General features: G+C 44.3%; 4 protein-coding genes across 7 annotated transcripts in view; 3 read left to right on the top strand and 1 right to left on the bottom strand.

The window, feature by feature from the left end:
* The first annotated feature begins 298 nt into the window (after window positions 1-298).
* LOC131671615 (uncharacterized) lies at window positions 299-1,968 on the top strand. Its single transcript, XM_058948182.1, has 5 exons — window positions 299-558; window positions 784-994; window positions 1,107-1,455; window positions 1,542-1,601; window positions 1,837-1,968. Exons 1-5 carry the CDS (start codon window positions 330-332, stop codon window positions 1,846-1,848), a joined length of 861 nt encoding a protein of 286 aa, XP_058804165.1. The 5' UTR covers window positions 299-329; the 3' UTR covers window positions 1,849-1,968.
* A 2,656-nt stretch (window positions 1,969-4,624) lies between these two features.
* LOC131671612 (SRR1-like protein) lies at window positions 4,625-5,818 on the top strand. 3 transcript variants are annotated; one of them, XR_009302553.1, is made up of 3 exons: window positions 4,625-4,775; window positions 5,398-5,479; window positions 5,560-5,615. XR_009302553.1 is itself a non-coding variant. In XM_058948172.1 (2 exons), the coding sequence occupies exons 1-2, from the start codon at window positions 4,845-4,847 to the stop codon at window positions 5,597-5,599; spliced, it is 675 nt and encodes a 224-aa protein (XP_058804155.1). In that variant the 5' UTR covers window positions 4,786-4,844; the 3' UTR covers window positions 5,600-5,735. The 3 variants fall into 3 exon arrangements, 2 of the variants coding, with proteins under 2 accessions (XP_058804155.1, XP_058804154.1); XM_058948172.1 differs by lacking the exon at window positions 4,625-4,775 and having other exon boundaries at window positions 4,786-5,479; window positions 5,560-5,735; XM_058948171.1 differs by lacking the exon at window positions 4,625-4,775 and having other exon boundaries at window positions 4,786-5,818.
* A 171-nt stretch (window positions 5,819-5,989) lies between these two features.
* LOC131671611 (adenosine deaminase-like protein) lies at window positions 5,990-7,863 on the top strand. Its single transcript, XM_058948170.1, has 7 exons — window positions 5,990-6,404; window positions 6,482-6,609; window positions 6,686-6,874; window positions 6,951-7,185; window positions 7,280-7,415; window positions 7,497-7,597; window positions 7,673-7,863. The coding sequence occupies exons 1-7, from the start codon at window positions 6,330-6,332 to the stop codon at window positions 7,859-7,861; spliced, it is 1,053 nt and encodes a 350-aa protein (XP_058804153.1). The 5' UTR covers window positions 5,990-6,329; the 3' UTR covers window positions 7,862-7,863.
* Window positions 7,864-9,339: 1,476 nt separating this feature from the next.
* LOC131671608 (protein dead ringer) overlaps window positions 9,340-27,550 on the bottom strand; it is a 29,064-nt gene continuing 10,853 nt past the window's right edge. The window contains exons 2-7 of one of the 2 annotated variants that reach the window (XM_058948166.1): window positions 27,058-27,130; window positions 16,139-16,322; window positions 13,946-14,316; window positions 13,420-13,753; window positions 13,130-13,335; window positions 9,340-13,050 (exon numbers count right to left, since the gene is read on the bottom strand). In XM_058948166.1, coding sequence (XP_058804149.1) covers window positions 12,908-13,050; window positions 13,130-13,335; window positions 13,420-13,753; window positions 13,946-14,316; window positions 16,139-16,322; window positions 27,058-27,130 — 1,311 coding nt within the window. In that variant the 3' untranslated portion in view covers window positions 9,340-12,907. Of the gene's footprint in view, window positions 13,051-13,129; window positions 13,336-13,419; window positions 13,850-13,945; window positions 14,317-16,138; window positions 16,323-27,057; window positions 27,131-27,550 lie in introns of both variants that reach the window. The other variant, XM_058948165.1, reaches the window with a different exon arrangement.

Here is a 27,550-nt window from a genome sequence, read left to right on the forward strand (position 1 = left end):
AGTTTTATGAGAATAATTGGCATACATTTAAAGTATTTCGCTATGCAATTGTTAACATACTTTTAGAAATTAAACGTAGCAACTTTTGTCAAAAGTACGATTTCATTTTTTACTACTAGTACACACGACTAATAAATATCCAAACAATGCCTTCAAAATCACATGAATTATTTAAAAAATAGCAATCCGCGAATTCGCAAATCAATAAAGGTTGCACGCCATAAGTACTGCAGACGCAATGTGAATCAAGCGTAACAAGCATTCAAACAATCAGAATCAACAACTGAAATCATACGCAGGTGCTGTTACTTGCGACGTCGGCGTTCGCCATGCCAAGTGTCCTACCCACGGGAAATTCTCAGAACGACCAAGTTGTTGCCAACCAGCAGATTGCTGTTGATCAAGCTTCCAACGTCGTAGGCAAACAAATCGTAAACGATCCTGTTCAAACTGATGCTCAAGTAGATCAACCCAACGCAAACAACGCCTTCTTCGATCAAAATCAACGAGGTGTCGCGCAAAATGATCAACAAGTCATAGTATTAGGTGGACAAGTGGGTGAGTGTCGACTGCGATAGCGATAAAGAAAAAAAACTCGCACTCTCATATATTTTTTTAGCATTTTTTATTCCTTTGTTCTATTAGCAAATTAAATTTTTTAGCGCTTTGAAATGCACATGAAAGTACATAGTTGCAACTAATAACTTGGTGCTATAGTAGAAAAAAATATCGTATAAAGCTGAAACTCAAGCATCATTTTTATATTTAATTATTTTTAAACAGGACGAATAACCGGCGGTCAAGAGCCCGTTCAGCAACAAGCTCAGCCGAGCGTAGCTAATAGTAAAGTCGTAGCAACCAGTCCTGTCAGCTCGATTCCAGTCCAGACTGTGTTTGACAGCCATTCTCCCGATCAATATGTTATGGCCGGAAGCTACATCGTCGATCAAGGTGTTGTCCTCCCTCAATTACAAATGGATGTTATACTAGCTAGGCAAGTAATAGTGTAACCAAAACATCATGTTTCTGGCCACCAAGGGTTCGCCAAAGAATTTCAATGTCATCTACAAAAATGGCTTTTTGCTCATTCACTCAATTCTCCACAGCCTCGCAATTGACGAGCAAGCGGCCAATGATAAAATTGTACATCAGGAGATCGGGATCAATCCTGACGGAAGCTTCCGCAACATATGGAGCTCGAATAATGGAATAAATGTACAGGAGACCGTCGTTAAACGCGTAGATGACACCGATGTGGCTGTGCAACAAGGAATGGTATCGTACATCGACAATAAGGGAAATCCATTCCAACTCGAGTACGTGGTCAATGAGACTGGCTTCCATGTAACGGATCCCCATATTCCTACTTCACCGCCAATGCCCAAAGCGATCGTTAGGGCCTTGCAGTTTATTCTTGATCAGCCCTCAACTGAGGCTCCGGTCGAGACCACTACAGTCAGTTGATACTCGCAACGATTTTCTTTAACGATAGCATTTGAAATGCTTCCAACAAGTGAAGTTTCTTATTCGAATGTTCACAGATCCAAGACGAAAGTTCAAGCGAACAACCAGAACAAGCTGTTACCGACGAGACCACCACAGTAAGTCCATACCTATAATTTGCTTTTTCAACGCGTCATGCGGAAAGTACGACTTATCAAAATACGCGCGCTTAAATTCGTGTTTTCTACACGATGCTTTAAAAAATACCGTACCAATATATAAGATGTTCGGGAAAGAGACGAGAATCTACTTTTCTGCACTAATTAGGTAATGTACTATAACGATGGCAATTGACATCCTTTCAAGTGGAATTTTTTATTCGCTTGTTCACAGATCCAAAGCTAAAACCTAAGCGATCAACCAGAACAATAACCTTCCGTTGTCGATAACTGAGCAGCGGAATTTTTTTGTTTAGTTAGAAGTGATTTGCTTATCAAACTTGTACGTGTATGAGTACTACATAATACATTGAATTAATAAAAGATATTTTGTTATTAAAACTTTATAATTTATTTGAAAGTGGATTCTTTTATGAATAACAGACAAGATTGTAGAAAGTTTTTCATTTTAATCAGCTTTAAATATTGTGTCCAAATTATTAAATTAATCAATCAGTAATAAAAACATACGTACGTATCGACTGCTTCATTTTCGACATAAAAAATCTATAATAATGTCGACACACACAGCAGCAAACCAGAGAAGAGAGATTGCCGTAGGGGTTCCTTTTGACATAAATTTATCCGGTGAAATTCTAATGACATCATGTTTAAATTTTAGGGAATTGTATTTCGAATGTTCTGATACTGGGCAACATTTTCGTCATATATTTTTATTCGAATTAAAATATTATGTAATTAAATTCGTAAAACAATATTTAATAAATAACTAACGAAGTCCAATCTATTTCTTGAACTAATTCATAGATGCATAGGCAAATGGTGTATTCGAAAATAGTACATTGATTTTCTATAATTGCTTGTAACTCGCAAGCATAATTGCGACTGGTAATTATAGAAGAGAAATCAGTCAATGCGTTAATATGCCTAGTCCAATCATTTCTAGGCTAGCAAGCATACTTAAATCATAAATAAAATAGTCAACTATTGTGAAATCAAAATCATAATGATTTTTTAAAAGTAAATAGTCGTCAAGTTCTTACACAATTTCTCACGCAAGTTCTTACTCACGACTTTACCTTCAGGAAGACATCTTCGGACCGTGACCGTCGGCGTAAGTAGCGTCTGATGCTTAAATAGCCGACTTAGGAGTGAAAGCTTAAAGATATTAATCCTTCCCCCCCCCCCCCCCTAATCACCCTAATCCGCCTAAATTTTTAACAATAGAATCATATGGCCATTTTGGATTTATGGTAACTTAAATACTCAAAACTATTAAGCTATGCTTCCCATGAAATAGTTCCTACAATCAGAGAAATGCCGTAGATAATTCTGAAGATGTATGGTTTAAAAAGCAATTATGCCGGGTAAATCCCGATGTGATCCACACCGAATAAGTACTAGAGGCGGTCTGCAGCGATGATCAGTCAAAGTCCGACGCGCTCGGCAGACAATTAGCAGCAATAACAACAGCGAGAACCAATTGAATCTCTGAATTATGTATATTTATGATATATACAATTTGAATAACACAAAATCTTTTGAGAACGCTTCCACAATGTTTTCTGCCAAACTAAAAACGTTGTGAAATTTTGGTGGAATAAATGTTTTAAAAACGTTTTAGAAACGTCGGATATGTTCACAGATTTTATGATACTCAGACAAAATTGTGTTTTTGAAACATTTGGAAACGTTTCATCATTAAAAATCTAAGCGGGCGATATTTTTAATTGTTTGTAAAACATTTTCCAAACGTTTTGATATCGTTTGATCGATTATTATATTATAAGCTTAGGCTATTATTAGATCAGATTGTATGTCGTTTATAAGGCTCTTTCCAGATAAGATCCGAGGGTCAGAAAACCGCGGATATTTTGCTACAGTCCGCTATTTCGCTCTGTTCCAATTCTGTACTAACAATAATTAAAAGCAATCTGGTAATAGCGTTGTAATATGTTGGGGTTGGAACATGTAAACACAGTTGATTAGAAAAAAATAACTAATTAATTTACTAAATTAACTTTTTTCATTGTTATTGTTATTTTGTGTAGTTTTCTAGATCAACATTATTTTTATTTATATATATTTTTTCTTTTAATCGACTGTGTTTACGTGTTCCGATCCTGACATATCACAACACATATTGCCAGATTGCTTTTAACTATTGTTGGTACAGAATTGGAATAGAGCGAAACAGCGAACTGTCGCAAAATACCGCGCGGTTTTCTGAGGCCCTCGCCTCATATGCGCATACGCGCGCGTACAAGGGCGTACAAACGCGTACAAATCGCTAAAAATGTTGATAGTGCCAACAACAAAAAGTTACTACTATTCTTCGCATGCCCCAAACGAACACACTTACTCCCGGAACAAACGTATCATAACCTTCAATAATATAGCGTTATGATACGTTTGTTCCGGGAGTAAGTGTGTTCGTTTGGGGCATGCGAGGAATAGTAGTAACTTTCTGTTGTTGGCACTATCAACATTTTTAGCGATTTGTACGCGTTTGTACGCCCTCGTACGCGCGTATGCGCATATGTGGCGAGGGCCTGACCCTCGGATCTTATCTGGAGAGAGCCTGATATACGCCGTCAACTGTGTTTTTCGGCCCACGAAACGGAGACATACGGACTGATTCCGGTTTCCCGCCATTCAAGGCATCAAAGATGTGATCATTGATTGTCCCAAATATAACACAGATATTTATTAATTAAAAAATTAAAAAGAATAATTACATCAAATGGCCCATAAATATAACGAATATACTCAAAAGTCCAAAATAGACTCTAGTGTTTGTTTTGTTACTAAATTTTTTAAGAAGGCCGTACGCCTAATTAGTGAGGTAGTGTATATTTATTCCCTCCCTCTCTCTTCTTACGTTTATATAAATTTTTATATTTATATCATCAAAATACAGAGCTGTTTACCAACCTCAAACTCAACGTTATCATCACCCTTTCAAACGAAATAATCTGTAATGAGTTTATATAGTAACACAGTCATATTACCGACACCTGGTGATGGTACGGTGAAACTAATAAAGCTTATTGCACGAGCACGCCAGTTATAAAGAAGAAGAATGTTTCTCTACCATTCTCTGCAGCAACTAATAGTTAACCTCTAAAAGGTCTAATAGCTAACTTCTAAAAGGTATAAATATTTTGTCATTGTAATCTTAATAATGATAGTAGTGTAGTATGTATCATAAATTCATAAATTATGGTTACTGAGGAAAATGATGAATTCACATTAGTTAAATACAATTCACGTCGTCAGCGCAAAAATAAATTGAAAGTAAATAAGAAAAAGTTGGAAGCTGTTGAATGCAACTCAGTATATTCCGTGAATGAAATTGTAAATAACGTGAATAACGCAGTAAACAAATTCGAGGAATCACCATTTCATCAAACTTTATTGAACGAATTGAAAAACTCATTGAGTCTTTTGAACCTAAACAGCATTGATTATATCATTTGTTATGGTCTTGGAAATTTTTCAGAAAACATTTGTCCAAAATATCAATTAGCTGCATTGTTATCTATCAAAACAGTTTATTCTTGCAATGTTCTGATTTATGATCCTTTGTTCAGCAAAAATGAAATTGATAGCTTAAAACATTTGAACCTTATAGTCATTGAAAATAATGAAGAAGGAAAACATATTGTAGGTGATCATCCTGCACTAGTTTTCATGCCTCATTGTTCAAAGCAATTAACAAACAATTTTTTGTATGCTAACTGGAGTCCTTTAATACACAATTGTATTTTGTTAGGTAACAGTTGGTCTGAAATTGAGTGCCATACTACTGATGCTTTGCTCAAGCAAACTGCATACCATATTTATAAATTAAAATCGTATGTAACTGAAATAAAAATTAAGAACAATTTTCAATATCCTAAAACATTCAGTGGAACTTCATTTCACGTATTTACAGAAGAAAAATTAATTACTCTACCTACAGACTTTTGGAATAATAAACCAGAATTATTTTATACCAATAGTGATCCAGAATTTGTAACTGCTAATAAGAAGCATAATTGAAAATGAATAAAAATCTTTCATTGCTTCGCCAATTGGCAAATGAGATACGTATAACATCATCACATAATAAAGCAAGGGAAAGTCTAATGACGCAATATATCTTAAAGCAAAATCGAACTCATCAAGAAACTTCTGAAATGCTTTGTAAGGCCAGAGAAGAATTACAAAATTTATCTGAAAACTACTTGTGTTATCTTCAATCTCTCAGAAAATATCAACAAATTAACAAACATTATAGTGGCAAAGGAGAACGAAGTGTTAAAGAAACTGCTAATCTTGTTGGATTCAAACTCCCTCATGATCCTTATTAAATTGTAGTTTGTTTATGAACAATTAGTTTATCAATTAGTAAAGAGAATTCTTTAATAAATTATATTTTATGCAGTTATTCAAACTTTGTATATATTTTCTATTATCATTATCCTAATGCAAACTTCTCACCTTGATGTTGAAGCAATTTGATATATTAATATTTTCTATTTCATAAGTTAAGACAGCTGTATCTATTTGATTATTATTGAAGTCTTGGTGGTAAAATTGTTTACATAGTAGGAAATAAAAATACTACACTTTCTTTGGATTACTTGGATTCCAATGTATACTTTGCCGAAATTTCAGGATTTAAACAGATTCCATTAATTGATATTAAAAATATTAATCAAGATGAGTACAAGCAAATCAAGTGATGAAACAATTACAAAGGAACTAGAAAACTTTTGTCACAAAATACCAAAAATTGTAAGTTATATCAGCCAATTCATTGAACTAATAATTCACTGAAAAATAATAGCAATAAATTGATTGCTTCTATTCAGGAATTGCATGCTCATTTGAATGGTTCGCTTAGCCGACAAACTTTAGCAAAACTTTATAAAATGAAACATCCAGTAGAAACAGAAAAATGTGAAAAGTTTGATATCGAGAAGTGTAAATCATTAACAGAGTAAAGTATCTTTTTATTCTAATAGTATGTGCCACAAAAAATTATAATTAATTACAATAAGAAAAATTGGTTGCAGGATGTTTGAAGTATTTGATTTTGCTCACTCTGTAACAAAAACTGTAGACTCAGTGTACACAGCAACTTATGATACAATCAAAGAGTTTTATAAAGACAATGTAATTTATTTAGAATTAAGAAGTACTCCTAGAACAGAAATTGAAATGACTAAAAAGGAATACTTATTAGCTATTTTAAAAGCTATAGAGTAAGATGAGTTTTCTTTATACAATTAATTTCAGTTAGTGTGTGTACAATGATCTAATCAATATATAATGTTTTAGAACATGTAAGAAAGAAGTTTTAGATATTACTGTAAAATTATTGATATCAGTAAATAGAAAACAAAGCTTCAAAGCTGCAAAGGAAAATATCCACTTAGCTATTGAAATGAGTAGAGAATATCATGATATAGTTGGGATTGATTTGAGTGGAGATCCTACCAAAGGAGATGCTTTTATTGAATTACTTCATCAGGCTAGATCAGCTGGTTTGAAAATAGCTGCTCATTGTGCTGAGGTATACAGAGCAAAATAAATTCAGTATATTGTACATACTATTCATAGTAATATAGAATTAAAATAGCATCAATAATGACAATAACTTTCTACAGGTGGCCAATGAAGTGGAAACTATCGATATTATCAAGTTCAAACCTGAGAGACTTGGACATGGAACATGTATTCATCCCAGTTCTGGTGGTACCGAAGAACTTTACCAAATTTTGTTGGAGTCAAAAATTCCAGTTGGTATGTACACATTTTAAATAAAGTACAGCTACTCAAAATTCGATTAACAATAGTTAAATATATGAAAAATTGTAATTCCAGAATTATGTTTGACATCTAACATCAAATGCAAAACTGTGTTAACTTATGATGTCCATCATTTCCAGTATTTATATGAATCAAAACATCCTATTTGTATTTGTGTAAGTACATTTATTTTTTAGACATAAAAATATGTAAGCTTATATTTAAAATTATGGTAATGTAAATTTTTTTAGACTGATGATAAAGGAGTGTTTGACACAACTCTATCCAAAGAATTAGCCCTGGCAGCTGGGTACTTTAATCTAAATGAGCATGATCTTATACATTTGATGAAATCTAGTGTTGATTATACTTTTGCAACAGAGAATGAAAAGAACAAATTGATAAACACTATTAATAAATTTGCTAACACATGTGCATAGTTGGAAAAAGAATTAAAAAAGTTTATTTTTATACAAATTTGTTCATTTTTCGACACTCCGTGCGCAAAGTGCACCTTTCCCGCACGCTCGGCAAAAAACGTGCGTTGAAAATTGCACTCGCTTCCTTCGATTCCCTTCGATTCCCTTGTTTCGCTCGGGCGTAAACGCCACACGAGACAAGAATCTACTTTCCCGCACTTGTATCGTAATGTACTATTCCCTTCCGAACCCGTACGCAAAATTAACGAGTAAATATTTTGCAAAGAAACAAATTTAAAGTAATACTTCTTGGATAAGGTTTGCATTTATCGTTGATAAAATTGAATTTGGAGTTAATAAAATGTTTGAATGCTTATTGTCTAAATGCTTACAGAATTGGTTAATAAAAACAAAGTTAAAAATCATTTAAACGGATTTTTTGTTACTATTTCTCTTGATATATTTTTTTAAACGGATTGTCTGTTTTTAAAATAACAGAAAGATGAGAAGAATAGTCTATCATCTAATTTAATGCGAGAAAGAAGATTCTCGTCTTGTGTGAGATTTACACTCGATCAAAATCAGTATGGATAAGGTACACAAAACGAGAACCTTTTTACTGAACATGTTTTATATAATTACGGTATTTTTTTAAAACAAAGACTGGAAAGCGCGAATTTGAGTGCACATTTTTTACTAAGCGTGCTTGCAAGTCGTACTTTTGTCGAAAACTTAGTTTACCTGTCTTAACTTAGATATTACCTGTCGTGTCTATACATAACTTTAAGGTAGTTTCGTTTTAATTTTCAAACTCGGATTATATTGCATTGTGAATGTAAACATAAGATTTTTGTTATGAAAATACACATAAAAATTGGATCTTATCAGTAACGTAATTGATTTTTAATGAAAAATAGTGGAAAAAAAATTATCTGATGTCGACAGTGAGTATCAGCTCAGGCATCAGTGCAATAAAGGTCGCGAGTTCGAGCCTCAGGTATATGAAAATATTCAGAAAAGAAATTTTCATATGCTTGTTATCGTCACTCCTGGTGGTTTAGATTCCACCTTGAATTGTAGACATAGCCTTTCAGAAGCGGTGGAGAGGTTGATTATAAGCTCCTCATGTCGGCTACAGAGAACCAAGGCTAATGCGTATGCAGATACCTGTGACGTACCACTTGCAGCGTTTTAAAACGAACGTAGTTCTTGTAGTAACAATAACAACAATAACAATAATAGCTAAAGCGACTAGCTTAAAATTAAAACTTGTCATAGAAACTCAAAGTCTCGATATTTATCAAATTTTTGTCCTTGGATGTCGTAATTGACTATGCTTTAAAAATATAAGCGAAGCTGGACCTTTGAAGGAATACTGGAAATATATCAATTTTACTGTAGAAAGTGTAAAATTTAGTGTGATATTTTATTTATGATTTTTTTTGTTCAAGATGACAGGAAAGAATAAAATAAGACACAAAATGTAAAAGTATGTTCATATTTATTAATGATCGTGGAGCACGTACATAGATTTACAGAGAAATATTAAGCTGCTATTTTTAAGGAGTCTACTATATAATCAATAATCATGGGTGACGTATTGCTACTATTATTAATTATTAGTTTTATCGTCAATCGACGTCATATATATACACATCCATCAATACAATATGCGATGTAACTTTACGGTGCAGTCACTACATAATTAAAAAATAATAATCATATATTCATTTTCATAATATATCTGATATTTTAATTAATAGCCGACCGACACTCGCGTATATGGTGGCTTTAACAGTTAACGAATGCCTCACGAGCTTTTTGCCGAATCGCAATCGAGTGTGACAGATTCGTACATACTTTACACCTACAGTTTTATATTGATACATATGTGGATATGCAAGTATCATGTGTCACAGTGAGCTTTTGATATACGTCGAAACGAAATTCATTAAGGAACAATTTGACGTGCCCATTCATTTTTATGTTTCGCAAATATTTGTAAGAATATAAACACAACTTTTATTTCTTATTTTCAACACTAAACAGAAAATTTTATTAGATAATGAATCGAATGAATTAAAGGACACGTTTTTTTCTTTTTTTTCTTTTAACAAAATTCATCAATATTTAAAAAAACTCAAAATTAATCTAATTCAAGAACGATAGTATTCTTTTGTTAATGAATTGTTTTTGTACTCTTTCACGAGCCTAAACACTTGAATATTTACTTATTATAACTTATACTCCACTTTTTTCTTGATTCTTACAATAAAGTTTTGATTAGAAAGATCTTTCGCATAATCCATAAGCTGGCGGAATGAAAATTGCTCTATAGATGGTAATCTTTATTGCTAGTACTTAAGTATTAAGCAAAATGATTTCTTGTAAGAAATGACATGATAGAAGTACCTTCAACAGTTAGATCGTAATAAGAAAAAAATTTCTAGAATAATTATCCTATATAACAGTCTTTTTTGGCTAATCCTCAAACTATAAACAATGCAGATTTGTTTTTTCATCTGATGTGCCTTTTCCCGTTATAATATCGATTTTTTTTTTTTTTTTCATAACATACATGGAAAATTCGTGAAAGTTCCTTTCCATTTCTTTGGACTTTTACTGTTCGGTATTTAGTTCGTCATATTCCTAACACCATAAAGTGTTTATGTGTGGTATATTCTAAAGACTATGAGCAAAAATCAGTCGCTCGTTTTATTATTGTAATATGTCTTTTCTCATATATGTGATTTGAAATGCTATAAACATTTTATGAAGTCCGCGTACATAGCGTTACCTTCGTCTAAATTCAACTTAATAATTTGTTCTTACATTGTTTATATCTTTTTTGGAAGGTGTTTATTTTTAATCTTATCTCACGCGGTAAGAACGCCTAGATCAAATCAACAGTATTAATAATTCAACGAAAAATGTATTTTTTACGTGAATTTCAATCAGTGATTATAAAACTGATTATCACAATCATCAGTGATACACTTTTACATAAGTTGAATAAAACTTTTTTTGATAATACAAAAAATGTCAACAAATGTTTGAATTATTAACTTAATAATCGATTGCACTCAGTTAATAATTAATTTAAAAAGAAATTTGATGATTGCTTTTTAATACACATTTGATTAAAATTCATGTTTACACATAGTTTACAATAGTACGATTGTTCTAATATTAAGTACGTAGAGCCGGAGGTTTGAACATTTCTTTTCATGAAAAGAAATGTACTTAAAATTTGCTCGTACTTAATTATTTTTAAATATTCGAAGATTGTAGACAATATACACATTCTTTAATTACATTTAAAGCTCAAATAAAATTTCAACTACCCGAAAGCAAATCTGCAATCATTTAAATCAATTAAAGAAAAATCTACAATCCAAATATCTCCACAATGTACTACGGTCAGATAAGAAACTTTCAAAGACTTGAAAATTGTATCTTCATATGCGTTCAACATACACTCACAGATTCTCATCAGATCACTTGTGTTCCTTCTTACGAATTAATCTTTATAGAACAATATGTACAAACTTAAGAATAAGAGCTAAACTAAGCGACCCTGAGTAGATTTAGTTTAAAATTTTTTTTTTCGTTTTCTTTTTTAATTTTTTTTGTATTTTTATTATTTTTTTTCATAAAATTAATCATATCCGGTTTACGCCGATAAATAAAAATGAATTGATTGATGGGCCTGGTCATGGACGACATATTTGAGAATTGAAAAATTACATACATTATCTAAAATTTTGTCAGGGACGCCAAACTGATATGCGAACTAGTTATGAATCAAGATCACTACCTCATAAAGGAAACGTAAAAAAACGTTAATTGGCTCACTTCAATTGAAAATGCTCAAAGCTAGATTTATTAAAATAACACTAGTAATCAATCAAATAAACATTAAAATACATGTCAGCTTCAGAAATTCTTAGATGACTTACAAAAAATTAATATTATGTTATTGGTCGTAAAAAGTATAACGAATGTACATGTAAAAATATTAATAAAATGCTTATAAAATCTGTAATTAAGCTGACGTTAAGAGCTGGCGTAACGCTCTTCAAGCTTTTATTTTACATTAGGTCCTATGCTATCTATAGTCTTATAGTATAAAGATCATCGAAACTTAATGAAATACACAAAAGTAAGCTTCGACACAATAAATAAATTAAAACGTTTTGATTAAGTAACTTGAACGAATTTATTAGTTGATAAGTGAAAGAAAGAGAATAGTTTATGACTGACTGGACGTTACGATGTAATGCTAAATGATTTTTGCTCTTGTATATGTTTTTTCCATCTGCTGATTGCTCGATTGAACGTAAATTTTCCTAAGTTCCAGCAGAATTGGTAGTCATCAACAAAAATTCATTCGATACAAAGAAAACGTAAAATAGATTGTTTAGTAAAAAATGTTTTGTAAAAATCAAATAAAACTTTTCATATATATATATACATAAAATTACTCTTCACTGTTAATATTGCGCAGAAACAATTAAAAAATAATAAATAGCGACTGTAAAATATGATTCCATGTAGATAAAATTTGAGAAAAATCGAGCGTACATACTTGAAAGTGAAGATAAACAGAAAGTAATGTATGCAGGTATATACATTCGATAAAAACAGAAGGTGATGCAATAAAGAGAGAGAGGGAGAGAGAGAGAGTGAGAGAGAGAGCGTAAAAATAAGAAAAAAGGGTCTTAGAATTTACAAAAAAATAAAGATAGCTTAAAAAGAAAGTATGTATAATCTAAAAATCGACAAAATAACGTTCTGTCTTCCATTGCACACAGGAATCATCGTACGCACTAAAACGATCTTAATTAACATCCCTTTTAGTATTTATCGGAACAATATTATTTATAGAAATACAGTAGGGTATTTGTATAAATAACATTGATGCAGATAAGCGTAAACTTATACAAACGCTCCCGCTGAGCAGCTCGAACAGACACGTGTAGAGAAGGGAAGAAGCAACGCAGACGCTTAAACGCATATTTCATATGTATATATATAATAGTTGTCATCGAATGTCCGAGTGATTATTCACGAAGTGACCTGGCGCGACGACGTCTTGGATTCGCTATTGTTGCCCGACGCGCCGGCTTCCGCTTGGGCGAACAGCACGCCCTGGTACATCACGCCGTTGATCTCCATACTGACTACCATCGAATTATCACGACCATCACCTGCAAAAGCAATCGACCGACGGTGAGTTTGGGGCGGCGAGCGAGGTCTGGGGCGCGGACCGCGGAGCCTAGTGCGAACCTCGGTTGGAGATCTTGATGTGTGTGCCGGGCAGCGCGGCCGCCTGGTTCTCGGCGGCGGCGTCCTCGTCCAGACACAACCTCTTGTTCGTCGACTGCTCGGGCTGCGAGTCGCTGCGCTCGATTTCGCGCTTCACGGCCACGCTGCCTCCCGACGACGAGGGCGGACTCTGGCGATTGGGCGGCGACGATGTGCTCGGCGAGGACCTGCGGACAGCGAGCACGACGCCTCTGTCAGCGGGCGCAACGCGTCGGTGGGTGGGGTGGGGGGATGCGGGGGGGGGCACTTACCTGAGCCCGAGGTCGAGGGCCTCCTTCTGTGGCTCGGGACTGGCGGGTTGGGCGGTCGGCGAGTGCGGGCTGTCATGCGGTGAGATGTTGTGGGCGTAGTTGATGGCGGGATGCATGTTGTTGTTGTACATGTTCCAGAGCGTGAGCCGCGACATCTCGAGCAGCGCCTCGCGCGACGTCGCCTCCGTGGGTGGCGACGTGCTGCCCGGGCGGTGCTGCTGCTGGGCCAGCAGCGCGCTCGTCGGCGAGACGACGGCGCGTCGCCTCGCGTCCATCTCGCGCTGTAGATGCTTCACGTACTCGGCCATGCGCACCTCGAAATCCGGCGCCACGCCTGGAACGGACAAGTCGCTATTGTTCGCGAGGCCCGCTTCGATCGCCGCCGAGAGCAGTCGGTGCTCGCTAATCTCCGACGACTCTCGACGCCGAGCTGCAAACGACGAGTCGAGCGTTAAGTAGTTGCCACTGTGTCGCCTCGGCTGGCCGCGAGGCGCGGGGCGCGAGGCGCGAGGCGCAGCGCACTTACCGGCGTTCTGCGGCTGTCCGAGGCTGGCCTGCAGGCTCTGCGGGTGGTGCGGATGGTGAGGCAAGGGTGTGTGAGCCGCGCTGCCGTTGACGAGGTTCTGCGGGTTGACCGGGTGCTGGCCGCCGGCGACCGCTGCCACCTGCTGCACGGCCGACACCAGCGACAGCGGTGAGACGTGCATCGAGCTGGGCGTGTGCGGACTGCGCTGCACCATGCTGGACTCGGCGGCACCACTGCCTCCGCTGCCGTAACCCCCAGTATAATTGCTGCGTCGACCCTCACGCCGGTTACCATCGATAGCGGCCTGGAGCTCGGCCGGCGTCGACAGGCGCTTCTTCTCGCACTCGTACGGATACAGGTATTTCATGTACCTGCAAGCAGACGACCCTCAGCTCCGCGATTCTTTCCCTTCCCGCGCGTATCGGCGCGCATAACGATGCCGCCGCGCGAGAGAGCCTTGCTCTCGACGTTTCCGACGTCTGCCGGGGCCCCGCCAGACAATCGTAAAAAAGCCACACACCGCTCCGGCGAATTATAGGCCTGCTCTTGCCGCATTATGTATATACGCGTTTACGCCCTCTCTCTCGCTCTCTCTCGCGCGCGCGCGGGCGAAATCTCGATTTTTGCAGAGCGAGCGCAAGCGAAACAGGGGGGGGGGGGGGGGGGCAGGAAGGGTGGGGGCGATGGAAAAAAGCTAGAACAAAAAAGAACCACGCGGAGTTTCATCAAATTCATCTCGCCGACTTGCGTTGGCGCGCTCCGTAGGTGCGCTCTCAAGGCCGATCGACGCGCGCGCATGCCGGAGTAAATCGAACTTCCCTTTCGGCTCTCGTCACCGACGGACAGCCAATTTTCGCAATGCACTTTTTCGACTCTGCGAATTTTTCGGGCCGAGAGAGCGAGAGCTTTTACGCGGCGCGCACTTTACGACGTTGGCTGCCCTCTCCCGCTTCGACCTTCCTCCGCGGCCCTGTCAGTCACGGCTTTAATTTATAAATTGGCGGGTGTAAAAATGCAGATTTATAAATCGTCGGCAATTTTCTTGATACGCCGCCGAGGGACGATCGGGCTAAATTTCTGGCGCGACTCGTTCATCCTCTTTGTCGTCGGTGTCGCGCAACATTCGATCGACGGCTCGCCAGCTGAAAGCGCCGTTTCATCCGTTCCAGCGAAAACAAACGCCCGCAGCGACGACACTCGAGTCTACATCACACGCCGGTCTCTCTCCGCGCGCGAGAGAGAGAGAGCGAGAGAGAAGATGAAAGGGAAGAGGCTGTTCCATTGTGTGTTTGAGCAGTCTTATCAAGGCCAATAGAGCCAAACGGCAATAACCGCCGAGGGAAAATACACGGCGAAGCGTCGGCAGAACTACAAAAGCCGACCGCGAAAAACCGCGAAGTGTACAGGATACGACGGCGATAAAATAGCTCGGCGGACGCGCGCCGAAGATTTGGTTTCCTCGAACCTCGGGAATCAATCATCCGGATGCGTTTCGCGAATCGCGCAAAGCCAGACGATCGATCTCGCCAAACGCACTCGTAATATCGCCGATGATGAATAATGCAGCGCGCCGGGATAGACGGCAACAAAGAGGAGGAGCGGACGTTTAACGATGAAGCTTCAATCAGCTGGCGAACGAAGCAATAAGCGAATCGATGAAAACCAAGTAAAAAGAATGTCGACACGCGACGCCGCCGAAGCCAATATCCATCAAGCTCTCTAACGCGCGCGCGCGCGGCTGTAAATCAAGGCGCGTTACGAAAAACTTTTGCGCGCTCGGGCGATAAAAAAAAAAAAAAAAAAAAAAAAAAAAACAAAGCAAAACAAAAAGAAAAGGAAAAAAAAAAATTAAAGGCGCGCAATCTGCAAAAGTCCGCTGCGCAAGCAATCAACCGGCCGTCAATCCGAGACGTGATAACAATAAATAAAAGGCGATCGCGCGAACCTTCTCCTTTTGCCGTTCGCCCGGCTGGTCTTTTGAGCGTGAAATTGAGCGCGTATTTTTATCGAGGTCCGCTATCGGCACGTATACAGATCTGGCAGCGGAGCTTTTTGTCGCTGACAATTTGCTCGGGCGGTGGCGGGGGGTGCAAGGGGGAACGTCGGCGGGTTATTACAGAGAGCCGGCTAAATTGAAAATCGATCTGTCGCGCATTTTCGTGGAAGGAGGCGGGTGCTGAATCTTATACTCACTGAGTGCGCAGCGTGAAGGCCGCTGAAGTTATACTGGACGGTAGGTGGAGGCCTTTGATGATTTCCTGCCAGAGTTTCTTATTGATGACGTCAACAAGGCCGCCTCGCGCTATCACTAGGTTATAAAGCTCGTACAAGTCCAGCACCGACTTGGCCATTATCGGCAATCGGTTGATCGGTGTGCCTGCGAACCAGAAGCGAAAACACATTTGATTTGAGCGCCAGTCGTAAAGTGAACCACCCTCGCGGGTCGCCTTTACTGCTCGTCGTTAGCGCGCGGCGCCGAAGCCCCGTGCCGATCGTGCATTCGTTCGTATCAGCGGCGCGCTCGGGGCCCAACGATCCCTACACAGAGAAAGAGAGAGAGAGAGGGAGAGAGAGAGCGGCGATCTCTATTCGTCACCAATTATCTCGTAAATCATTGCTCAAGGACCGGAGGCTCGCGGCCGGGGCATTAAAATCATCGAGTCTGCGCTTGCACACGAGTCATTAAAGCATCGCGAGAGAAAGGGAGGGGAAGCATTGTCGCAATTTTGTGCCTCGCTAACGTAATAACCGCGCGCTACGAGCACACATAAAATATGTATATGCGCTCCTCGCATCTACTTGAGGCCTGTACGCGCGCATGCATCGGCGGCCCGAAGGGGGTTGTGCCGCCACGTCCAAGTGGTAGGAGAGCGAGCGGGGGAACCGGCAATTTTGGGCTATCGAGCGGCCCCCTCGGCTACTTTTATTATTGCTCTTCCCCTCCGCGCTGCAATTACCCGTGATATATATACATACGTAGCAGCGCGAGCCAGACTTTTTCCTTAATACCCCCCTCCCCCTGGTCCACCCCACCCAGTCCTCCAATGAAGATAAGCGGGCAAAATGGCGCGGCCTATCTCGCCAGCCCGTACACGTCGTCCTCTCGTTTTTGCTCCGCGAGCACGTACTTTTTATGGCTTTTCACGCAAGCCCGCGCGTATGCAACCGAAGCCTCCGAGCGATGTTTTATTTAAGAGCTTCGATGGATAGGCAGCGATGATTATACCTCGACCGGAGAATACATTGTCCTCGACGAGGCAGCCTTCGTTATTCGCCTCTCTCGAGGCTCGACCTGCGGCTTTATTGCGACCTAATCGTCTCCGGTGCGTCGACAGAGCAAAGCGCCGAGCGATCATTCTTGCCGAGTTGATATCGACCGAACCTAACGGGGACTTTCGAGCGGCCGAGCGCTGGAGGATCTTCGGGACGCGGCGCCACGCAGAATCGAGGGGAAAAGGCAGATCTCGCCGAAGCCGCACACCGAGAAAACGTCAACGACGGCGTACACGCTCGAGCAATCGCGCCCTCGATAATCGCGATCCGTATATAAGCGAGAGAACGTAATAGCGCATTGGTCGTCGTCGTCGTCTACGGCGGCGAGGCGGCGGCGGCGGCGGCGGCGGCTGCGCGGAAAGAAAGAGGGAGCGCCATTTCAGGATGCGATTACGACTTTTCTTGGTAGGGCGTCCAATCAGCAGTTATTTTTATAATGGGCGCGCCAATAACGTCGTGCCTGCCGACCGATCCTCTCTCTCTCTCTCTCTCTCTCGTTCTCATCGTCACCCGCGCAACAGCAGTCGCGATTATCAATCGGCGCTCTTCCGGCTTCGAAAACAAGAAAGAAATATAAAAAAAAAAAAAAAAAAAAAAAAAAAAACAACCAAAACAACAAAAAAGCCGGGCCTCGCGCGCGCGTCCGTCAAAAAGGACGAGACGAGGCGCAACGACGTCGTATAAATTCGCCGACATGGGTGGAGCAGCGCTCGCGCTCGCGCGTATTATTACGTACAATGTAGGACGCGCCGCGTAATTGCGTATAGGAAACAAAACGCCGCAGTTTATGGGTTATTGTGACAGGAGGCCGAGAGGGACTGAGCCCTCGTTGCCAGCTGCGCCGCACAGCCAGTGCTTTTTCTTTCTTTCCAGAGCTCGAATGATTTGCCGCGTATAAATTTGAGAAAAACCTTCAATTTTCTCTCTCCCTTCGAAAGCTCCGTTTGCTCCTTGAGACAAGTGTGTATTCGATTCGTACGGAGGCCCCCGCGCCAGCAATTGTTTTCCACTAAAACCGCGAGAGTGGAATGGCTTGTTTCGGGGTGGTGGGCGGTGGGAGGGGGGACGCGAAACGACTTTTCCCGGAATCGTCGCGTGACGAGTCGACTCTCCATGCACACATCGAAGCCGTTGCCGCCGCCGCCGCTGCTTCGTTTACGAGGGTGGCGTGACACCTCGCTATGAATTTTTCTCTTCACGGCCGTCTATCCCGCTGCAATTCAGCCAGCAGAGCGCAGCGAGATATTAACATATATCGGAGCCGAGGTTGTTGCGCTGCCATCGTGTACCAGCTGGCTTCCGCGAGGATCACGCGAGGCTGATTCGTGAATTGCCTTTACGAGCCCGAGAAATGAAGCCAAAGTCGCGCGCGCGTTCTTTCTCGTTGCTTTGCTCGTTTTATTGGCGATCGAAGTAAGCGCGAGAGGAGGCGGGCTTGTAAGCTGCAGTTGCATATGAGTATTGAAGCTCGAGGGGGTGGAGTTTCATATGAAATACACGCGACATTTACTGCAAGAGAGGGCCGCTCACGCTTTTTTTCACTCGCTCTCTCTCTCTCTCTACTCTCTCATCTCTCTCTCTCTCTCTCTCTCTCTCTCATCTCTCTCTCTCTCTCTCTCTCCCTCTCTCTTTCTCGCGAGACGGAGCAATTTATTGAGACGCGCGAAATTTTGTGCCGGACGATTGGCAAACGCGGCTGCCCCCCATCCCCCCTCACGAAACCTCCATTTCTCGCAAAAGAGCCGTGTGAAAATTTTGCATTGTTTGCCGAGACTAATTTACGAGCCGCTCGCTGTCAGCTTTATTCTAATGCGCTGCGCGGAGCCGCGCCAGCGACCTTAATATTCTATTTCGACTCGAAAGCACTTGTACTTTCGACGCAGTAAATTGTTTATTTTTATTGATTTCGCAGACAAACGTACTGGCTTACACGCAGCATTCCAATTTGCCGATAGCCGTCGAAAGAGCACGAACGACCCTTCATCCTCCGTCGCGTCGTTCGAGCGAATGCCATTTGAAAAATGGGAATCCCTAACGATACCGCGCGAATAATAAACATCGACGCGATCGAAAGAGCGATGCGCGCGCGAGAACAAAGACAAAGAGCAGGAGTGCACGAAGCGCATGAAGACGTGGCTCGCGAGAGAGCATCTGCCGCCACATCGTGAATCATATAAATAGACGTAGTGGGCATAAACGCACGAAAGAAGGAGGGCTTCCGCGCGCGCACAATGTGCCTTCGTAATCTCGTCAAGATTTCGCGTAAACGCGTCGAATGGTAATATACGGTGCGTTGCGCGCAATGCTCCTGGCCCCAAGACCTTACGACCGATTGATAAGCCGCTGCTCTCGCCTCTCGCCTTCCTTTTTTTCCCTCCTCTTTTTCCTGCTCGAGCTCGCGCCGCAGTCTCGAAAGGCCGTCCGCGAGGCGCGAGTTGCTCTTTGTGTCATTCTGACCGTCGCTGAATGCAGGCATAAAGTGTCGAAAATGTAGGAAGGAAAGAGAAAAAACCAAAGCAAGGCAGAAAGAAGCGGTCGCGCTCCGCCTCCGTGCCGCGGTGCCGCTTAAATTATGCAGAGATACGCCGACGGTACGCAAGTTATTCCGACATTTGCCACACCTGCAGTGCGGCTGTTGACAAATGCTCGCTCTCCCTCCTCCTCCGGGGGGACCGACGAAGTCTGCGAAAATCAGCGCTCGCGAGGCGGCGCACCGAACAAAGATGCAGCGCCGGAATCGCGCGCGTAAAACAAAGATTGAAAACGAAGAGGAAACGAAGGAAGCAAAGTCAGCGATGGGGGTTGGCTTGGCGTAGCCATAAAAGTCATCAGCGCCGACGCCTTTCGCAAAATTTGTGGGGGCCCGGCTCTCCGGATTAATTTTAACGCGAACGACGAAAAGAGAGATTGAGTGCATCGTTAAACGACGACGACTGAAGAAAGGACGGACGATACTTAGTAGCTCCTCTATGGACTCTAACGCGGATGATTATAAAAACGCGAGCTATAAAAGATGAGATGTGAGATTCGTTTTATTGGGACGCGCGCGCGGATGAAAGGCGGCGGCGTCGGGATCGCTCGATTGCCGAAATTTCCGATTGATTCACGACTCGTATATCAGGCATTTTAATGCAATAATCTCCGGCACACGCGGATATTCCGCATACTTTGTTTCCATTTTACGACTGTGCGCGAGAGCGATCGAGAGACCACAACGCTAGCGCGTGATTAATTTATCACTGCGCCGAAAAAATTCGTCAAAGTAAAATCCCACATAAGAGGATGTATTTCAAGATTATGGGCCCGGCAGAACTCATTCACGCGCGTCTTTCTCGTGTTTTTCTTTGCTGCTTTTTGTCTCTTTCGAAAGGGCCACCCGTGTCCCGTGCGGAAATTATTCGGCCACGCGGACAGACAAAGGAGGCATTATAGACGTGCAGCAGCGGCACACCCCGATCGATCGCATCTTATACGCTATTTATTAGGACAAAGATGCCCGATGGCGATAAGAATTGATGAGTCGACAGCAATAGGAACGCGCTCGAAACAGTCACTTTCTCCTCGCTGCCACGGGTCGCAATGTCATTTTAGCACACTCCAGTGACGGTGTACGATGTCGGGGTATCGGTATTTTTCAAATACTATTTTTCGCGCGTCAAGTTCCGTCTCATCCCGCGTGCAAATAGTCCACGTCCTATTTTTGCGAACTAGAACGCGGAGCGCGAGCAAAGAAAAGGCGAATGAGGCGTATACCCAGAGGTACGTGCAGTGGTGGGGGATCAGCCAGTGCTCGATCATTTGATATAAGCGGGTGGAGTCGGCAAGAGAGCGCAACAAGTGGTCGGCTGAAAGAGCGGAAGGTCGGACCCTCTGCAATTGTCCGCAGAAAGAGGGGGGGGGGGGGGGGGCACGAGATCGAATCGACCAAATGGTAGAGGAGCAGACGATCTCGACGCCACCGATGACAACGGAATGATGTCAGATGGCTGAGCCTTTTTTTGCCTGTCGCGTTGTAAAACATCTTGGAATAAAATACCGCCACGTGTATCTGCAGACTCGAAGCGCGAAGACACGTCCTCTGGATCACGAAAAATGCAATTGGCGATATTCGCACGCGGACGAGAGAAGGGCAAGCTGGGAGGGGAGAGCGCGGCGAGCCAGTTGGCGGACAGTTATTTTGCTTCTTTCATTCGCGTTTCTGTAGCGCGTGCACACACGTGCATCCTTCAAAAGCGACAAGCCCTTTGATAGATTTTACGAGGCGGTTTGATTCGCTTGGCCGCATCGTAACTTGACCAAGAGCCTTCGCTCCGCGCGCAAGCAAAAGGGTTCGCATTAAAGAAAAAAGAATACGGATTTGCTTCGCAGGCAAGTTCGACCCTCGCCGTTCCATTTCTCTCGTTCTCTCTCCTCGGCTGAACTTTTCGCTTTTTATTCGCCACTCAAAACTAATATACTTTGTTAAAAATAACCGCGAATGCAGGGCGACTGTCGACAAAAAGAGCAGTGTTTATCGTCGCAGAAACACACCGCAAGCGAAACCCCAAGAAAAAGAAAAATGCACCAACGAAAAAGTCTACGGAGAGGAGAGGTTGCAACTATAAAAGCTCGGGGCAGACGGGTACTTGCCAACAATGTGGCTGAGCTTTGATGTGGCGCACGTTGGATCGCATGAAGGTCGTCGTAGAAGCGAACATTGTGCGCGGCGGTGCGCGGGACGTGGGCGCGTCTCAAAGGGAATGCCCTACCCGCCACGCGCGACGCGCGACGCGTCCCTTTGATGAGAACACGTAAATCGCCCGCGCGGATTTCCGAATCGCGGCGCCCGGGCCTCGCGCTAATTAACGTGATTTACGGTGCGCTTGGTTCTGAAGCGGGGCGCGATCGAAGCGAGGCCACGTCCGCCAAATCACATTCGACGCCCGATCTGCGAATCTCCGCGCGCGTGCGCTAAGAAAGGCGAGGAGACGAGCGGGCGCATCGCGGAGTTTAATGGGGCATTCGTTGGTCGCGCAACAAAGTCGCCTCTCGTCGGAGGGAGGACCTTGGGAGTGAGCTATGGGCCGACCGTAAATTTGGTGCGCGGCTGTTCCGCGCGTGGGTGTTCGAACCGCCAGCCACTTCGCAATAGAGGCACGCGTCGACGTCATTGTCAGCCCGTCCGCGGCGGAATCTGCAACGCGATCGAGAGCCACGCAGCGAGGAGCTTTCGCCGGCTGTACGCGTAGAGGTTTCGAGCGGCCCTCCCTCTGCAACGATCGGCGCGTCGTGAAATATTAATAAGCAAATTAGCCGGGACTTAGTGGCCACTAAGCGCGCCCTCGGCAGTCTCGTAATTCACTCTTCCCACGCCTTGCACTCCCTCTGCGCTTCGCCAGCCAGCTCATCGATTATTCACTCGTACCTACCCAAAGCCACGCTCTTTCGCTCTTTCCTATTGGCATTCATTACTCAAATGAAGTTACTTTTGTAGCGATCGATACAGGGAACTAGAGCGTAAAACAGAGGCGAAGGATCCGAAGAATTCGACAATTACGTCGGCGGTATCCCCCTCGCGCGACCTAACAGATGATCCTTTCTCTCTCTCTCTCTCTCTCTCTCTCGTATTTGCACGACTGGGAGCGCGCAAAATTTAAGGAGCAACGTCGAGGAGCGGGCAAGTTGCCGACGTCATGCGCGCAAAGTGCTTTCTCCTGCCTCCCTCTGCTCTGCAGCCGGGCGATACGTGAGCGGAATGGACGCGCGCGATGCAGCGCCGAAATGCGTCGGGCGTCGTCGCTGCTTCTTACGGAGCCGCTCTCTTGCTCCGCGAGGGCCCCGCGCACGAATGCCCAATTATGCAAACAACTCCCTCGGCCGCTCGGGTCTAGGCTAGTCGGCGCTACCGAATCGTCGCTTTTCTTTTTTCCTTGTTTTTTCGGCACGGCAGCCGCTGCCTCGACTGCCTTCGGCGATTAGCGCAATTAGCGTCCCACGCCGCAGATTGCGCGCGGATCGCCGGGCGCCCATCACGCCAAGTTTCGCCATTGTGATCGGCCTCCTCCTTCGCGTCGCTAAGAGCAGTCCGCTCGAAACGAACAATGAAGAACATCTCCGAGGCCATTTCTCCTTCGGGCGGGAGATCCGCCTGCGCGGATCTCCGACTAATTGGCGCTCTTCTAGCGCGTACGGCGGTGAAACGCGATGGCAACGGCGGCCTTTTATCGGGCCGGTCCGTGCCCAATGCGCCCCGCGAGACGTCGATGTTCTTGCCTGTTGCGCGAGAGACCGAGGATTTCGAAAGCAACCTCTGCGGCGAGAGCTGCTGGCCCGACGGGAGAGAGGCAGTTAATGCCACGGGCGGAAGATGAAAAAAAAAACAGCCGGACTTGCATTCACGAAAATCCCGTGGCGGCTTTTCCTCTCGGCTGCCGGCCTGAGGCGAAAAACATTCAGGGACAGCGCCGACCTCATAGGTGCATTTGATGGACGGCTCGTAAAATTCTCTTGTTCCCGGAACGCGTACGCACTCTCTCTCTCTCTCTCTCTGCCGTCAGCTACACAGCACGAAGAAAGCAAATTTTCGGGCTCCCCGCCGCTGCCGCTCAGAGGGGATGCAACGCGGCGTCCAAGGACGAAAGGATTGCACATTTTCCAATTTGTGTGGGCCACGATGATTGATTGTAATGGGATTTTCTCGTCAACCTTGCCGCCTTTTTCTCGTCGGCGGGGGATTCGTTGATTTATCCTCGGCAACTCGCCTCAATTAAGATCAAACGGAAGCGCTTGACACGTCCCACGCGTCGCGATAATAACTCGCAGGCGGCGATAAATCAAGTGATTTCCGCGATTATTAGGCGCTTGGCAGCGGCGCGGAGCTGCAAATTGATCGGGCGACCGAGCCGCCGAGTCTCCACGGAGGAGAGAGGCAGAGCGCGCGACGCCCCAATAACGCGGCGGGACGCGCGCGCCCGCGAGAAGATTTAATGCCGCGCGCGCGACTGCCAGAGCGCGGGACCCCACACCACGAGCCACGCGAGCGCAGTATTATTCCTAGCCTCGGCTCTTGCATCTCATTGCGCGCGCGCCTTTCCGTTTGATCGATTTTTACCTAATGTTACATCTATTTCTGCGTCGGCGACCAGTCCGTACTTTGAATTTCGCGCGCTTGCTCTGGTACGTGCCTGCGGCGCAAAATATAATCGCGCGCGGACAAGTAAAAAAAAAAAAAAGAGGAAAGAAAACGAAAAATAAAAAAAAAATTGCCTTTGTTCTTGCTAAAGCCCTCGAGTACGAATGCAAAATAATTTTGCACGCGTGCCCCGCCGCAATGCTGCGCGTATTGGTGCAAGCGCGAGTTCGCGTTACGCCTCTGAATAAATCATCAGTGCGCGGCGCGAGCAAATTGCCACGTTTTCACGAAGTAATACAGGCGCGCGCGCGAGAGAGAGAGAGATAAGGGAACATTGGCCGAAAAGGCCTTCTCTTGGAAAAAAAAGCTCCAAGTGGACATTCGGCACGTATGCGGAGTTGTTGGCCGGCCGTTGTTTTACGAGGAGGCCTCGCGAAATTTCGAAAATTACAATGCACTCGAAGGAACACACGCGCTCGAACCCGTCAGTCGCGCATTTCCGACGTGGAAGAGAGAACGAGCCCGCAAGCTCGCAATATCGAAATGCCGCTGCTCGATCGCTACGTACTGCAAACGACCTATCAATTAAGATGATTTAAGGGTATAAAAGCGCGGAACGCATACGCCTCGGTGCGAGTTTTATGATAAATCGTAAAACAGGCTCACTCTCTCTCTCGGGAAGATGAGTCGCGCGATATTAAATTTCATCGGAGGGAGAGAGAGAGGAGGGGAATACAATAACAAAACGCTCGAAAAGAAGTTGCATGCGCGCGCTGTATAAATTGAAGCCTGGCGCGCGCGTCCCAGCCAATATGTATTACGACTAATGACATAATCAAATTATGCCGCGCGGCCGTGGAGAGCCCCGGACTTGTTCTCCGATTAACACTCGAGGCGCGAGCCGCGATTTGCATATTAAACGGCTCGAGATTTACAACCGGCAGAGCGATAAATAAAGCGCCGAGGCCCTTCTCCTCTCGACTGCCTCCGTCCTTTTTCGCTCTCTCTCTTTCTCTCTCTTTCTCCTCTTGTTCTTCTCGCGCTGGCGCAAGTATAGAGACGCGCGATCACCGTTTCCGCGAACGAGATCCGTTCGACGCGTGCGTCGCCTAGCCGCGACTCGATTTGCAAAACTCCGGCTGAACAGCCTAGTTCTACAGTTCGCCGTCTTCCCAATCGATCGTCAAGCAATTCGAGTGTTACCAACCGAAAGCCATGAACGATTCGCGTATATAATTTCGATCGAGCCTCAACGATCGCAAAAGCTTACCCCGAGCCATTATAGTTTCTCGATAAAAAAAGCAAGAAACACGAAGAATTTACAGGTATAAAAATCTCCGATGGAGGCTGACGGAAACCGTAAGACAATTACACTGTCACAAAATCATCTCTCTCAGAAGAAAAAAAAAGCTCATCAAACGAAATCTATAAATACGACTGGCATCGGCTAGAGTTAATTTGACGAGGTTCGACTGCGGGAAAAGTGTCGGGCGCCGCCGCCGCCACCACCACGAGAGAAACCGGAAACGGTCGGGAGCCTCTAATTATAAACATGGCGACTCCTCCATCAATCAAGCGCTTGAAGATGCTACGTCTCTCTCTCTCTCTCTCTCTCTCTCTCTCTCTCTCTCTCTCTCTCTCGCCCCCGTGACACATCGGCGAGATGTGCTATTATTGTAACCGCTCTCGCGACTACTGCGAGGCAAGTACTATGCGCAATAATTAGAGGGAATTGGATCGCAGATTACGTTTCTCTCCCGAGCGTTATTTAGATCTGCCGAATCGTGCCGGCTTTACGTAACGCGTTTCACTGGTCGACGAACGTTTCTTTGCTCGTTCTTTTTCGCGAGTCGATAAAGGATAAGGTTGAATTATCAGTGTGACGAGCGACGCCCGCTTCGAAACAATATTCATTCGTCCCGTAAAAACAGAAGAAGCCGCAATTTTTCATTGTGCTTTTGTTCTCTCGCGCGGCGTTTCCCTGATTCTCTCCTCGTTCCCTCGGCTCTTTGCCTCATTTATTTATAAAGAAACGTCAAAAAAACTTGACGAATCATTCGTTTACTCAACGCGCGCCGATCACGTCTTTATATTTATCTTCTTCGCTCCGAAAAGTTCGAGCCAGCAGTTTTCTTTCGCTTTTTTTTTTTTGTTTTTGAAGTCTCGCCGCTGCCGAAACCTTTTACACGATAATATTTGATCAAATCTCCGTCGATTCTAATTGCGTTATTTTAGCTGAGCAATTATTTGATCGGGGCCCACACATGCAAGCGCGGGCCGAATAGCGAGCTCGCTTCGATCACTTGGAGCCTGCCGAGTGATTTTCGAAAGCATCCTATCGGTTTTGGCTTTGACGAAAGCGACGACTCAATCGACTGCAGACCGCGCGCGTGACGAGCCGTGGAGCGTCGCGAGTGATGGTCCGAGAGGCTCGACGCGAGCGGACGTTATCTGCCGGTGGAAGTAATAAACCGGTGGGAGAGCGCCACGACCCTCGATCGGATCGGCGGACGAGGAGGCGCGCACGTGCACTTCCGCGCGACGACCCGCATGCGCGACACGTGGTTAATAGAACGACGATATTGAGAACGCGCCGCTGAGGAATTGCGATAAGGCAGGACGACTTGCTGGCCCCGTGCGAGCGCGACAGAGGATTTCCGCCGGCATCGCGTAATTAAAACAGTCGCGCGTAAAAGCCTCTGAAACGAATTTCGTGTAATTCACTCACCTCGTTTCTGCATGAAGCTAAACAGATCGTCCAGGAACTCCTTCCTCTTGGGATCGTCGTTGATCTCGTACAGCTGCGAACAAAAGAAAAGGACGAGGCACTGTTATTGGCGTGCTTTGCATAGGCGGCGCACGGCCTCGGCCAGCTCCGGACGTCGTTCGAGACGGGCCGAGCGACAGTCCAACTCGGCGACGAGTGCCGGCCGCCGATGGAGCAATTAGGCGCTTTGCGGGCACTGTGCCGTCGTCGGCGATTGTGCACGCGGTCGAGCGCTCGTACGCCCGGTCGCAATGCTTTCAACTACGCTCGGGCGAGCATCTCGTGCATCGCTCGAGCCCGCCACGTACCACTGCCGGCGCCGGGACTCTCGCTCGCGGATAATTATCGCGCGCGGGCGAATCGATCAGGGAGAAGGTGCAATTAGCACAGCGGAGAAAGCCAGCCGCGCCTTCGCCATTCCGGCGATTGGCCCCTCGTTAAGGTGAGGGCGAGC

Source organism: Phymastichus coffea, unplaced genomic scaffold (genome assembly GCF_024137745.1).
Source record: "Phymastichus coffea isolate CEN01 unplaced genomic scaffold, Cenicafe_Pcof_1.1 PCOF00130, whole genome shotgun sequence".
Taxonomy (NCBI): domain Eukaryota; kingdom Metazoa; phylum Arthropoda; class Insecta; order Hymenoptera; family Eulophidae; genus Phymastichus; species Phymastichus coffea.